The sequence below is a fragment of the Cyphellophora attinorum genome (genome assembly GCF_001299255.1).
Source record: "Cyphellophora attinorum strain CBS 131958 chromosome Unknown Contig21, whole genome shotgun sequence".
Lineage (NCBI taxonomy): Eukaryota > Fungi > Ascomycota > Eurotiomycetes > Chaetothyriales > Cyphellophoraceae > Cyphellophora > Cyphellophora attinorum.
The window spans coordinates 308,026-321,431 of NW_017253249.1; the positions used below are offsets into that span (position 1 = coordinate 308,026).

The 13,406-nt window shown below is 53.0% G+C and overlaps 4 protein-coding genes across 4 annotated transcripts; 1 reads left to right on the forward strand and 3 right to left on the reverse strand.

The window, feature by feature from the left end:
* Positions 1-246: 246 nt before the first annotated feature.
* On the reverse strand, positions 247-5,037 carry AB675_3141 (Paired amphipathic helix protein pst1; the record flags this gene model as incomplete). Its single annotated transcript, XM_018143168.1, has 7 exons — positions 247-762; positions 812-2,914; positions 2,965-3,393; positions 3,608-3,734; positions 3,866-4,063; positions 4,109-4,891; positions 4,943-5,037. The coding sequence occupies 7 exons, from the start codon at positions 5,035-5,037 to the stop codon at positions 247-249; spliced, it is 4,251 nt and encodes a 1,416-aa protein (XP_017997908.1).
* Positions 5,038-5,781: 744 nt separating this feature from the next.
* Positions 5,782-8,369, reverse strand: AB675_3142 (uncharacterized protein; the record flags this gene model as incomplete). Its single annotated transcript, XM_018143169.1, has 3 exons — positions 5,782-6,819; positions 7,096-8,127; positions 8,187-8,369. The coding sequence occupies 3 exons, from the start codon at positions 8,367-8,369 to the stop codon at positions 5,782-5,784; spliced, it is 2,253 nt and encodes a 750-aa protein (XP_017997965.1).
* Positions 8,370-9,819: 1,450 nt separating this feature from the next.
* On the forward strand, positions 9,820-11,468 carry AB675_3143 (uncharacterized protein; the record flags this gene model as incomplete). Its single annotated transcript, XM_018143170.1, has 3 exons — positions 9,820-9,980; positions 10,048-10,817; positions 11,389-11,468. 3 exons carry the CDS (start codon positions 9,820-9,822, stop codon positions 11,466-11,468), a joined length of 1,011 nt encoding a protein of 336 aa, XP_017997836.1.
* A 244-nt stretch (positions 11,469-11,712) lies between these two features.
* AB675_3144 (uncharacterized protein) lies at positions 11,713-13,337 on the reverse strand (the record flags this gene model as incomplete). The annotated part of the gene is made up of 3 exons (XM_018143171.1): positions 11,713-12,275; positions 12,316-12,854; positions 12,907-13,337. 3 exons carry the CDS (start codon positions 13,335-13,337, stop codon positions 11,713-11,715), a joined length of 1,533 nt encoding a protein of 510 aa, XP_017997834.1.
* Positions 13,338-13,406: the final 69 nt, after the last annotated feature.

A 13,406-nucleotide genomic window follows, 5' to 3' on the forward strand; every position in this document is an offset into this window, starting at 1 on the left:
GCGCGGATATTTATCAGGTAAGAAACACCTAGTATTGTCCTGTAGCTAGTAGGCCGTGATGTTCAGAGCAAGAGCTACCTGAATGAGTCGTACCCCGTCTCGAATCTCAACTGTTAAACCCGTGCTTTGCACCGGCAACTGGGAGCGCAGGCTGAAGCTCTTGACCGTCTCCCCATCAATTGATCTCCCGCAATCATCGTCCAGCATTAATCAAGACCTAGACCCTCGCTAAGCAACATTCAACACTTATAACATCTCCTCGTCTGAAGTATCAGGCTGCGGTTCGAACCCGTCAGCGACATGTGCATCCCACAGGTTTGGTTCTGCTCCCGACTCCAGTGTACCGTCTGATTCCATCAAAAGAGGACCCTCCTTGAACGTCTTCTCAAACGCCTTGTTCGCCAGACGCTGGCCCTCCGTGTAGGTATTCGCTTGCGTCATCGGTTCGCGATCGAGGATGTAGTCGTGGCTCAGGAGCAATTTGTAGGTGTCCGGGCTAATGAATGCGGTCTGGTCGTCCACATATTTACAGTTCAGGATTGCCTCACGCATTGCTTGGTCAAGGTTCACTGGTTGGAGCGGCACGTTTCTTTGCAAGTACATCTGGCGCAGAATGCTCAGATCAAGGCCTTCGGTGGGTTCGCGCATGGCGTAGGAGGCGACGTAGTACTGCCAGAGCTGGTCGTCGGTCAGGGCGTCGGAGTCGAAGGTCGGGTCGTCCTTGGGGAAGTAACGGATCGTGCATTGCTTTTCCTCGGGAGTCTGAAGCATGTAAGCAAATGGGCCATCAGTCAAGTCAAAATCTACATACGTAACCGATGCAGAAGATTTCGCCTTCCTTGTCCTTGGTCATGTTCTGGACTTGTCGGCGGTATTCGAGCTCCTGACGTCGGGTGGATTCTTGTCGCTCACGGTCTTTGAAGAAAAGGTTGGTGATCTCGACACTCTTATCTTTCACATCACCAAGCAGGATGTTGGCGACGTAGCGCAGGAGGTTGGTGAGAAGTTTGTCGACGGTGTACAGCTGCCAGCCAGTCTTGTTGTAGTACCGTCGAAGAGTATCCTCGAGGTGTGTCAACTCTGTGTTGCCTTGAATGACTTCCTCGATCTGCTGAAGGATCTCATGGTAGAAGTGATGGGCGTTGGTGGCTTTCAAAGACGAAAAGAAGTACTCGGGACCTTTGTCGACCATCCTAAGATCGATGGCGATCTTTTTCCTCTCCTCCACAGCGTGGTGACGTTTGATGGCTTCGCGAACTTGGCTCTCATTGTTCTTGATGCCGAGCAGTCTTGTGTAAAGCATCTCGAACATGCGGAAGAAGCAGTAGATGTTTTGGTTCGCATATAGGTTGAAGGTGGAGTGATCATAGACTTCCTCGGGGTAGACCTCTTTGAGTGCCGATTTATCCTGGGTTGCGTCAGGTGCGTAAGCCAGATTGATCCAGATTGGTAAGGGCTTCTCCTCTGTATCAGAGGCTGCTAGTTCCTCATCAACATCCATCTCGTGCTCTGTCGTGGGCATTGGCGTCGATTCCTTGCTGTTCATTGCGCTGTCAGTATTCCCATTACGCTTGGCAAACATATTTCGAAGCAGGCCGCCCTTTCGCCCTCTGCGGGGACCAGCTTCGTCGCTTTCATTGCCGTCTTGGTCAGCTGGGCCATCGACCTCGAAGCGGACTGACTCGATGAAGTCTTCGTGATTGAGACCAAAGAAGCGTGGTACGAAGTCCAGGAGCCAAGCGCGGACCCTCTCTTGATCGCTCTGACTGAAGCCGTTCCTATCATTTCGATCGTGGGCCAGTGTGACAAGCATCAAACGAGTGGCATCGACAATGATATCGACATCCTCGAATTTGTACTCCAAGTGATGTCGTTTGGTGGCTTCGCCGTTCTCGCGCTTCTTCTTCGCTTCCTCGTACTTGTGCTGGATATCGGCGACGAGTTGCTTTGATTGAAATGCCTTCTTATCAATGCTTCGGATGTTGATACCCTGATGGTCAAGACTCTTCCAGAACTGCTTGTTGATCTGATCTCGCCATACCTTCTCCCACTCGCGCTGGGTGGCCTTCCACTCCTCAACCTTCTGCTTGAGCCTATTGAGCACTATCGGCATGACTGCAAGCGGCTTGGTGTACAGTTCGTGGAGAATTCGACCTCCAGCCTCACGACCATAGATTTTATTGATGACGCGCTTGGGAATGGACTCGCTTGCGCCGCCAAAGCCAGTGAGGAGCTTGAAATTGCTTCTGTCAGCCTCAGTCATGGCACAGACCTGCTGCACAAGTGGTTCCAAAAGCTGGATGGTGCGTTGGCCGGATTCGATATGAAAGTCGTAGTCGTGTCGCTCCTCCTCGATTCTATGAAGAGCTTCCTCATGCTGATTCTTTCGATGAGCGACGAAGCCAGAATCTTCGGAGGCCCATGTAGGATGTGAAGCCCAGACGTCGTTGAGTACTTCGTAGCACATTCCATCGCGGCCCTTGCACGGCTTGCTTTGATCCCGCTTGGGCAAATGACGATAGCTTGGGCCATATGCGCGACAGTGCGACAGATTCACTCGTCCCGCATCGATGCGAGTCTTGAGTTCGATGGAGTCTTCTTGATCTTCGATGTTCAAGAAGTCCCGAAGGTAGGACATGAGCTCAAGATTGGTACCCAAGAAGCCATGCGCTCTGTCGATTAGGGAGTACTTATCGATGATGTCCATTGTGTACAGGCTGACAAGCTTGAGAAATTCAGAATAGCTGGATCGATTGTTGATGTGCTTCCTTGCACGATCGAAGAAGCCGAGCTCCTCAAGTGAGCTGGTAATGTTCGGAAAGGGTGCCATAGGTTCAGGAAGTGCTGGAGTCAATGACGGCGAAGTGACGATCGCTTCAGTCTGTTGCTGACGCTGATTTGAGAGCTTCTGGCGCTATACTCTGTTAGCACAATTTCATGATGATGAGGAAGAGCGGATTGTACCTTGTTGGCATTGCCGACCTGGACGATGCGATTCGAGCCAGCAGCAGCATCAATCGCAGATGGACCGTTCTGACCGGAAGGGCCACCACGTCGCTTTTTGTTGTCCTTGCTTGTGCTAGGAGGATCGAATTGGCCCATAGGTGGCATTTTCGCTGTTGGTCGCGGAGTCTGAGCCTGAGGTATATAACCCGGCTCACCTCGCACGTTGTTGAGTTCGTCCGCCATGGCTACTCTCGAATTCGCTTGCACTTTAGCTTGCGCAGAAGTGTCTGGCAGAAATTGCTTGAAGTCCTCAAGAAGGTCAGGCGCGGACCCGAACAGAGTAGTGACTTGTGCGTAGACGTCTTGGATCGGCTTTGCTTCTCTCTGATAAGTCTGCAGGATCTCAAGGAACTGTTTGTAAATTTCGGGCTGTGTCGCAAATCGGTTCTGCGAGGATGCATTAGAAGAGTGCTTCGAATTGTTCGGCAGCAGACAAATCTATATGGCTCGACGTCTTGGCAGAATTGGTAGACAATCGAACAATTGAATAAGAACAATAAATACTCTGGCCAACGACTATTGACAAGTGGTCGAAAGGAAGGCATTTGTCACGTGACCAGCAACGAGGCAAACGAATTCCAGCAGCACGGGTTTGACGTACCTTAATTTTGTTCACATAACTTATGGCGTGGTTGAATTCGACAGGACCGCCTCTCTTCGCATCAGCACCGAGTTGTGCAGGATCTCGGGCCGGCGAAACGGGTCTGACAGCGCCGTTCGAGGCGTTGCTGCCGCCTGGTAGAGCCAAGCCGCGTTGGTCTTGTTGATGCAGCAATGAGTCCTCGGGCGCTTGGCTCCAAGTCTGCCGACGTTCTTCGAAGGTGTCGTGTCGAGCGAAGCCTGACTGTGCTTGACTGACTAGGTTTGACGGATCCAGCCGCGGCCTTGCAGAGACATGGTCCCACTAGGCGTAGTGACTCTGATAGCGTCCGGGTTGTCGGCAGTACCGCATTCGATGCGGTAGCCTGGCGGCAAGAAGGTGTTGAAGCCTTGTATCAGTGACGGATGGCCTGCGAAGAGGTTGGAGACCCGGTCAATGACGCCAGGTGTATCAATCCTACAGCATATCAGCAGTGGTTCTTTGGGAGTACACACAACTTACGCTTGGCTCTTGAAATCCTTCATAATGTCGAGAAACTTATTGTACACATCAGGTTGCTCACTGAACTTGACCTTGACCTGGTCCAGATAGCTCAACGCATCATTCAATATGGGTTGCTGTCCGTGTGGCAGTTGCGCCGCTGCTGATATCGGCGAAGGACCACCCAAGAAAGCAGGTGGTGGTTGAGGTTGCCCGCCCAGTCCCTGAGGCTGTGGCTGCAGAAATGGGGCTCGTTGATCGGCAGTAGATACTGGTCCAAATATACCACCAGGTCCTCCAGACATGGGCCCATTCGAAGCCGGCCCTCCAGCATTATTGTTCGAGAGGATGCCATTTGGGCCATGGATGGTGTTCTGGACTTTATTGGCGACAGGCTGATGCAAGGGAAGGGATCCAGCATGGCTCTGAACTGGCCGTGGCTGCTCTTGCTCTCGTCGCATGAGTTCTTGCCTCTCTTGTGCGAGCATTTCATCGCGGTGTCGTTGCTGCAGCAGCTCACGATCGCGCTCGCGCATCTCTTGTTCGTGGTACTCGCGTTCTCTCCGATCGCGCTCTTGCTCGCGATTGCGATATGGCGGGGAGTGTTGCGTCAAGCCGTGGCTGAGAGGTGGCATGTGCTGCCCTGGTGGTTGAGATGGGCGACTGTCGTACTGGTGCTTTGGTGCCTGGGTCAGGTCGGCTATGGAGAGGCTCTGGCCACCCGAGGGCTGCGAGTGATGCTGATGATAGGATGCCGGTGGCGGTGGTAGTACATGTGAGGGTCCTTGTGGCGGTCCTGATGGTCTGTTTCCACCGTCAGTTTGGTACCTTTGCTGAAGGCTTCCATACACATACGCTCCAAATGCACCAAACGGTCTGCCTTGACCTGGCGCGTCCGATGCTGGCGGACCAGATGGGCCGCGCCATCCATCGGACGGATGTTGATTCATGTCGGCTGTGAATTTTTGGTTTTGCTGATGTCCACACCTCACTTCTCTCCTACCTCATACTCAGGGATGGGGTTGCAGCACAAATGTGTGGAACATGCGAGTCGCGCGTAGGCGGACGGATGTAGGACGCCTGCTACGAGGCGATGTGTGTTGCAGTTGTCGTTGATGCACGAGTCTCGGCGACGATGGGCACGACGGGAATGGACGCGACGATGCCTCTTCGCAGTGAATGAATTATTCCAAGGTTGGAAGTGAAGCATGACGCAGGGTTCAGCTTGGGGTTTGCCCGACGTTTATCCAGCAGTAATTGGAGTAACAACATTGAATTGGAGTTCCATGGTACATAATACGTGCCTTCTACGACTGAAAAGGACCATCATGACGCCTGCCTGCTTCCGCAATGATATCAAGATCTGTCGCAGTGATCAATCGCGGACCGGCCGTAAGCTCGTGCACCAGAGGGTCTCTGAACGGACTGTTTCGTCACTGCCTACAAAGGGACAGGCGGATCCGGCGAAGCTGTTCGGCCAAGGCGTTGCAGCACAAATGTGTCGAATGCTCACAGCGCCCTCCCCAGGCAGGAACTCCACAGAAGGCCCTCCCTACTGACTGACGCTCATGTGAAAATCATCTCGAAAGCGTCAAATTGATCACCGAGATAGTTGGCATGCCCTTAGCGGCCTCCCTGACCTGGCAGCTTTTCGACCGAAAACGCCCAGTTCATGCTCGAACCGCCTGCCAGCTTCATGGAGGACCATCGGCACCCAAACGTCCGTAAAGATCACCTCCCAATCCGAATCCCTCGCGCCTGATAACCTGTCTGGCGTAATTCATCTCAAGCATACTCTTCTTCCTATCTCTAAGCCAGCTCGTATTGTTCCAGCCGTCCTCACCGACTCCCTGATAGACGCTGTGATATCCCTCATCTTGACAGACAGTTCTCCTGACCCGCTCGTCGCTCTCGACCGCATTTGCCCAGCTTTGCCATCGTATGCCCATGTCTGGGTTCTTCCAGCCGCGATAGCGCTGCAGAACCCGCGACAGTCTTATGATCCATGGCGCGAAGGCCACATCGACGTAGCTGATGCCCTCGCCAAGGAAGAACGGTCCAGTCGCATGACTCGCATTCACAAGCTTCGCAATTGCTGCCTGAAGCGTTTGCATCAGGACGTCACGATTTTCCTCTTGCTTCTGTCGCGCTTCCATCTCTGTCGGATCTGTAGTACCGACTGTGCTCGGAGGTGGTGGCGGCATCAGTAGGACTGCGTAGAACGCTGGCAGAACTTTCCTCTCCACATGGTCCACCCATAGCCGACAGTGTGCCCGCAATCTGAGGCTATTGCTCTCTTTCGGTGGCAGCAGAGCGACAATTCCCACACTGCTAGAAGTTCCATGAACGTCACCTGGCTCCAATTCTTCCAGATACTCCATCATGACGCTGCTTTCCCACACAGCCCAGTTCCCATGTCTGATGCATGGTATGTATCCTTCTGGGTTCACTTCCAACAGTTCCTGTGGCATGCCAGGATGCTTAACATGCCCGCCTATTGACAGCGCCAAATCTTGAGGCAAGCACTCCACATATTGGTACGCCAGCCTCTTGAGCTCGAGGGTGATCCAGATCCTCTGCGCGAAAGGGCAATACGCGTTGCCAAAGAACGTAATTTGACTGGGCGCGGGGTTTAAGTGGGATGAAACGGTATTGCAGGCGAGGCCAGTCGCTCGGTAGAAGTTGAAAATGCTGGACGCGGTGGGTGATGTTTGTAAACCTTCGTTGGGCTTCTGTACACAACATCAGTATAGATTATTCCGAACAGAGTTACAAGCCAGCAATGGCAGAGCCGCAAACCACAGATGACAGAGGCTGAGGCAAGGAATGACTCAGGCTCAGGTCATCGATGCTAGAGTCTCAGGCAAGGAATGGTAGAGCCGCAAGGGATCGATGCTAGAGCCTCAGGCAAGGAATGACAGAGCCGCAAGCCAGCTACGTAAGAGGCGAAAGCCAGCAATAGCAGAGCCTCAGGCAAGGATTGAAAGAGCCAGAGATGATTGACGTACCTTCTTCGTCGATGTGCGCCTTTCCTTTTCCTCCTTCAATATGAAGCGTTGCACACTGTTCTTCTTGATTCGGTCGCTCTCCTCAAGAGTATGCTTGTGATCTAGGTCCTTACCCTCAGAGCCCGCCCCGTCGAGATCTCCATTGAGCATATTGTCGGCACCACCGTTTCCAGTTCCTCCAGCTGCATTCGAATTTGCGGTACCATTGACGCGTTGAATCGTATACCATTTCTTCCCACTGGCGCCCGGGTGGCCTCTGGGGAATCGCTTCGCGGGCTCGAGAAGCCCATAGGAACTCCCGTTGACCAATGTTCCATTGACGCCTGCGTCTCCGTTTCCGCTCCCGTCGCCCATGACATGCTGCAATTCGTCGCCTGCTATGCCATTCAATGGAGGGACCTCCATGTCCAGGCCATGCTCCCGGCAATAATCCGCGCTATGCCATTCAGTGATCTTGATCTTGACATCGCACAAATCTCTTTCCCGCTTCTCGCGTTTCCGTTTCTTCTTGTTGGGATCGTCTGATTTCTTCGTCCCTGATGGCCTGCCCTTCAGCCTACAATCCCAATAGTGTGATTTGAAGGGTTTCCGTTTGTACTTCTGAGTCGAACGGTGCGAGTAAACATTATCAACATGAGGAAAGTACGTGAGAAATTGTTCCTCGGTCAGGTGTATAGGTTGTTCGATGTTGAACAAGCGGTCTCGCCAGGCGTCCAAGTTCGGAGGGTTGGTCACCATTGGAAAGCTGTCTTGCTCTTGCTCTGGCTCTGGCTCCGGCTCCGGCTCCGGCTCCAGCAGAGTTGCCGCCTCCAGCGACGGGTCAATAGCGGGAGTATTTGGTACCTGTGAGGAGGACCCTGCTCCGAAATAAGACGGGTTACCGGAGCCTGTCTGGGTGAGGGGCAGATAGATCTGATCGTTGGCCATCGCGTTATTGCGCTGGGCGGGCCTCATTCGAGCCTTCGGGCTTGCAGTCTGTCGCGGAATATTCACAGGCGATTCTTGTAGACCGCGCGCATTGTGCAGTCGAGTCTGTGGGCTAGCGCTGTGCGCATTGCTAAGGGATTTATATTTTCGCCCATCTGCGGCACCATGCTGCTGTTTCCCGCCCATTCCTGCTCCTGCCCGCGTGTGTGCATCGGGATGCCATACTGGAGACCGCCATCGCCCTCGCCATCGTACCGCGCGCCGTCAGAGGGTTCAGGCTGCGGAGGGAATGGAAACCTGGTGTCGTAGCCAAATTGCAGTCGCGGATCGGTGTTTGAGAGGTCCATGCCATCTCTATTTAATAGTCGTCGTCAGAGATGATGAAAGAGCGGGGCATTTGTAGGTCGTCGCTGCTTTCAAGCACCTGTTTTTTGGTATTTTTTCAGAAGGCCACGAGTACCTAACTGCCCAGGAGAACATTAATAATTATTGGGGAGTCGCGACAAAGTTCGGCTGGCTTCAGGCGGCAACTCCCATGCAGCCCTCCAGGGAGGACTCCCCAGCTTGGCTAACTCAAATCATAGTCCTCCAAGGTTGCCTCATATATATCCTGACCATACTGTTTCGTCAACCTTCCAAGTCATATTCTTCCCAACAGCTTCATACTATTAATCATATTTCATGATACTGATCTTGCCCGTCTGGGTCTGTGGAGCCGTCCAGTGAGTGTCTCTTACTAAGCTTAAATTTCAGCTTGGACAAGTTGTCGTCTGCTTGCCAAAGGTTCCCGTGCCAGCTCTTGTCACGCAATCGTCTCTCCTGTCTGCGGCCATCTGTCCTGGCAAGGAGTACCAGCTTGGAGCTGGCATTCGTCCTGACAGGCCGAGCACAGCTAGCGGCTGATATTTCTGATCTTGCTCTTTGAGGGCTATGAATCGTCCGGAAAAGGTCTGATACTCCCAATTACCACCGTTATGGAGGCCGTGCCTGCTTGCTTAGATGAGACGATGTTTGCGCATTGCACCCAGCATTTGAGCTCACTTGAGCGAATTAAACTTAGCGAGCTCATGGTCATGAACAACGAAAGGAAGTCTGCAGGTCCTTCCCTGTTACCATCAACCGGCTTGGCCAGCTTCCAGACTTGTCCACGAAATGATATGTCACGTACGGCCTTGGCGTGACCACAAAACCAGGAGATGCTAAGAGACCGTACAGACTCGCAGCTCCTGTGTCAGTGGTCCATTGCAGAATCGGCTTATGCTCGTTGCAGGTCTGGGCTCCGTCACTATGTTGCGCCAGGCTTGGGGAAACGAATCTGTCGCACTTCCCGTTGACATGTTTGAAACCAGATCCTAAGAGGACATCTCGGAGATGCTGCTCTACTGGTGCCAGGCAGTCGTCCCATTCCCTCCTGATGGACAGTGGTCAATGCGGCTGACTGCATACAAGTTCTCAACGGGCGAGTTATGAGCACTTTGAGGACCGACCACATAGCAAGCAGACGGAATTTCTCGCAGAGTGCTTTGAGGGCTCAATTCTACTTAACGACGAGCGTTGGAGCTGGAAACTGCCAGGTTTGAAGGGCATACACAGATGTCTCTGCACGTGAAAGCGGCCAAGCGGAATCTAAAAGGCAGCTTCCGCAAGGCAACTTCTCACCAGTCTTTCGCATTGTCACTTCTCTCGAGACTTGATATCTAGTGCACTGACAACCCTCAACATTGTTCGCAAACCATTTGGCTATTTTCTCGGCGAGCATTATTCGCTCCACTGTCTGGCCTCCACGTCCTCGGAAGCATGGCGGCGAGACATAATCCTAGCATGAATCGCCTCTACGACAATGATCGTCATGGGAAGTACAGTGTGCCAGATCGCGGCGTCAACGTGCAGGGCAATCGATGGGTCAAGCGGTCATTTTCAGACCACCCCAGCGCCACCAGCTATCGGTACAGTAATGCGTAAGTAGTACCTACGCTCAGGAAATTCGCACAACTTAGATTGTTCTCCCGCTGACGTGCGTGATAGAGATCAGAGCTATTACTATCGCAACCCTGATGGCTCAACGTACTACGAAGATACGCGAGGCCGGGCCAAATACACAACACCACAAGGCCGAGAGATCAACTACGAGAAAAACAACTCGGTGATTGGAGAAGACGGCTACCGCAGCAATGCGAGTACATGCACATCTCAGCTCAACCGTCAGGATACAGCAGCAATGGCAGACGAACGTAGACGTGGCGTCAGCAATGGCGCCTTGCCGAGTAGCTATCTGGCACAAAAGATCGGCTCACCACGACACTCTCACAGCAGTCTCGCCGAGCCTGGCCCCATGTTTGTCTCAGCTCATCGCTCGCACAACACTGGTCGTCACTCACAACCGTTTCACCCACTCAGTCGTCATTCAACCACGTTGATCAGACCGGCAAGTCGGTCTACCAGCGCGGAAGTAGACACTATGGCATCTTGGCTCCATGACGTCTGCCTGAACCAGACTCAACACGGCGGCATGGGAGATCTTCCTCGAACTCATTACTACAACGATGACGATGACGATGAAGGCGACAATGGTTCTCAAATTTACAATCACGTACCTGTTGTCGAGGAAGAGCCTGTGGAGACAAGCAATGAATCCATTGTCGAAGACTGGGAAGATCAGGCGCTGGGTTCCTTCGGCCATGCAGATGACCCGGAGATCGACCTCATCATCGAGCTTGGGCTGAGTGATCAATCCAACGATGATGGTGCTGGGTATGACCAAGCAGAAGCTGCGGGAGACGTAGAATTTGATAGTGGTGAAGAAGGATACGAGGTGCAGGACGATGGGTATGACGACTACCAAGAGGATCAAGATGATGATTTCGGCGATGCCTCCGACGAGTATGACGATGGAGACGAGGAATACTATGATGACGACGAGTACTAGGTGTATTCTAGCCGCGGCTGAAGTATTGTGCGCCAGGCCCAGTCGCACAGCAGTTGGCGGGTGTAGGCCAGCTTCTCCATCATGGATGGCATTACCATGGCCACCACGAGCACTATCAGAAGTTATTCCAGCATCGTAATCGCAATAAATAGCACGAAAAGCATAACACCAATAAGGGGGAAAGGCCATCGCTGTACTCAGAATCGCAGATTGACTGTATCGACGCTGATCACATAGTCTCGTACCTAGCCAAGGTCCTAAACACCCATGAGGCCAGGCATTGATGGTTCGATGGTGGTTTGCAATGTGTTGTGCTTGATGTCGCCGTTTGGAGTCGCCTTCGATTTTTTGGTCATATTGTGCTTGAATTGGCGTCTGGGAGCGTGGTGGCAATGTTGAGCCAGAGAAGTTTAGTGCATTACGTGCTAACGCAAAATCAGTGGTGAGGTCCAGCTCAACCGGCAGCCTGGGTCAGCAGGCCCTCTCTACTGCCGTCGCAACCTGTCGCTTCTACAAGTGAGGTGCGTGTGCTTGTGATGCAGTGACTATTCCTCTGAGGAAAGCGACGCCGAAGTTGTGACACTGTTCCAATGGACTGCTTTCCTAGGCCGCGCTAGATTTTGCGGCTTTTGGCTGAAACAGACAACACCCAAATAAGGCTGTCAGGAGTCATTGTAGCTACGTCGCTCTTGTTCCCGGTATCTGTCCTCGACTCGTGCCTTGAGATTGGCTGGGCTCGAGTTCATGGTAGGCATGGGAGGCCGTCAAGAGTCATCGTGCCTACGTCGCTTTCGTTCTTTGGCCGAGGAGGCGTACTTATCTGGGTCACTCCCACTTCGGTGGTGACTTGACCAATACGAACCTGATTCGTGTCGCTCAAACTTAGGTCGAGACCTAGCCCCTAGCGCAGCCTTTTCCATGTACTGCCTGGTTTTATCAAATTTAGCGGCCCATTTACGGGCGAGGCTGTCGTCACTCTCATCTCCGCTGTCGTAGTCAGCATTCTTGCCGGACGGGCCGCGAAGACCTTCATGTCCGTTGTAGTACCACTCCTGGCCGGGTTTTGGTGATCCGGTGACGTGATCGGCATTGTCGACATCAGGAGCGTGTCTTAACCTCCGTCGTCTGTCGGCCTCGGCCCTCCGCTCCTTCTCAGACCTTTCTCCCAGTTTTGTGCGCTCCATGGCTGCCTCTGAGGCATCTTTCTTATCCGCCTCCTTCTTCACTCTGATGCCGAAGCCCGCGCTCTTGCCCAAGCCGCCTTTGTCTTTTCTGCCTGCTGCTGTTCCGCCGGCTCCTCCGTATGGACAGCTTGGTCGCGAACAGCCTGTCGATCATCGTCAACTTCTGGATCGATTATCTGATACTGAGTCCGTGAGCTGGCTGTCCGTTGCACTGGACTGTCGTCACGCGAATCTGGTGTACGGGGAGTAGTGCTAGCTGAGGGCTCAAGACCACCCTCCCGAGCCCTATATCTGGGCCCAATATCGCCAGCTGCCGGTGTCGTGTCCGCGAGAGTCTCAGTCGTGGCATCTGCTGCGTGCTCGTTCCCGATAACAGTGTCCATTCTCCCAGCAGATCTCTCAGAAGTGCAGGAGACTTGTCCATGACATATGCCTGACGAGAAGCTGGGTCAGAGTAGCTAACCATGGAGTTCTGGAATCGAGCAATGGCATCGACTTGTCGAGACATCAGGACTACCGCCAACTGGCCAGATGACTGCACGAGAGCCTGTGAAGCATTCTCTACCTTTGTCTCGGCTGTGTCAGCCTGCTCCAGATCTTTCTGCAGAGCCGCAAGCCTTTCACCAGCGTTGATGTGCTGTACAATTACATTTTGTGCGCGTCGGGTTTGCCGCTGTAGGTCAGGGTCGTCCCTTGGTTGCTGCGACTTCTTCTTCGCTCTCCTGATGAAATGAATGTCAGCCGGTGTCGAATGCAAATGGAAAGCATACTTACCTTTTTCGGATTCGCTTCCCTACTATAGTCGTCATAACGAGGAGTAGAACATTGGTCTTGATATACTCGATCTGTCCAAGCAGCCATTCAGTCTTGGGTTTCCTGAAATTCCACTTGATTCTATCTAGCCATGCGACTGTGCCATCAAATTTGGTCCGTGGTACCAGATCATCAATATCGTGGAACAGATTGTTTGACTGGACACACAACTTCTTCACCATCGCCGCTGCCTTGGCGGATACTAGACTGGCCTCATCTTCTAGAAGGCCGGACAGAATGTCAAGGATGGTGACATAGTCATTGACACGATCGCCGATGCGTGAGGACTGCTCTCGAGCAGATGCGACATTGCAGCCGAAGTCATAGAGAGTGTCGACCAGCTTCACGCCGAATGTGGTGATGCCGATCACCGATGCAACAACTTCGGCCATTTGTTGCTAGACTCAAATGGTGAACATAACGCGTGTCCAGGCTAGAGCACCTTGCGCGATGCTCGCCAT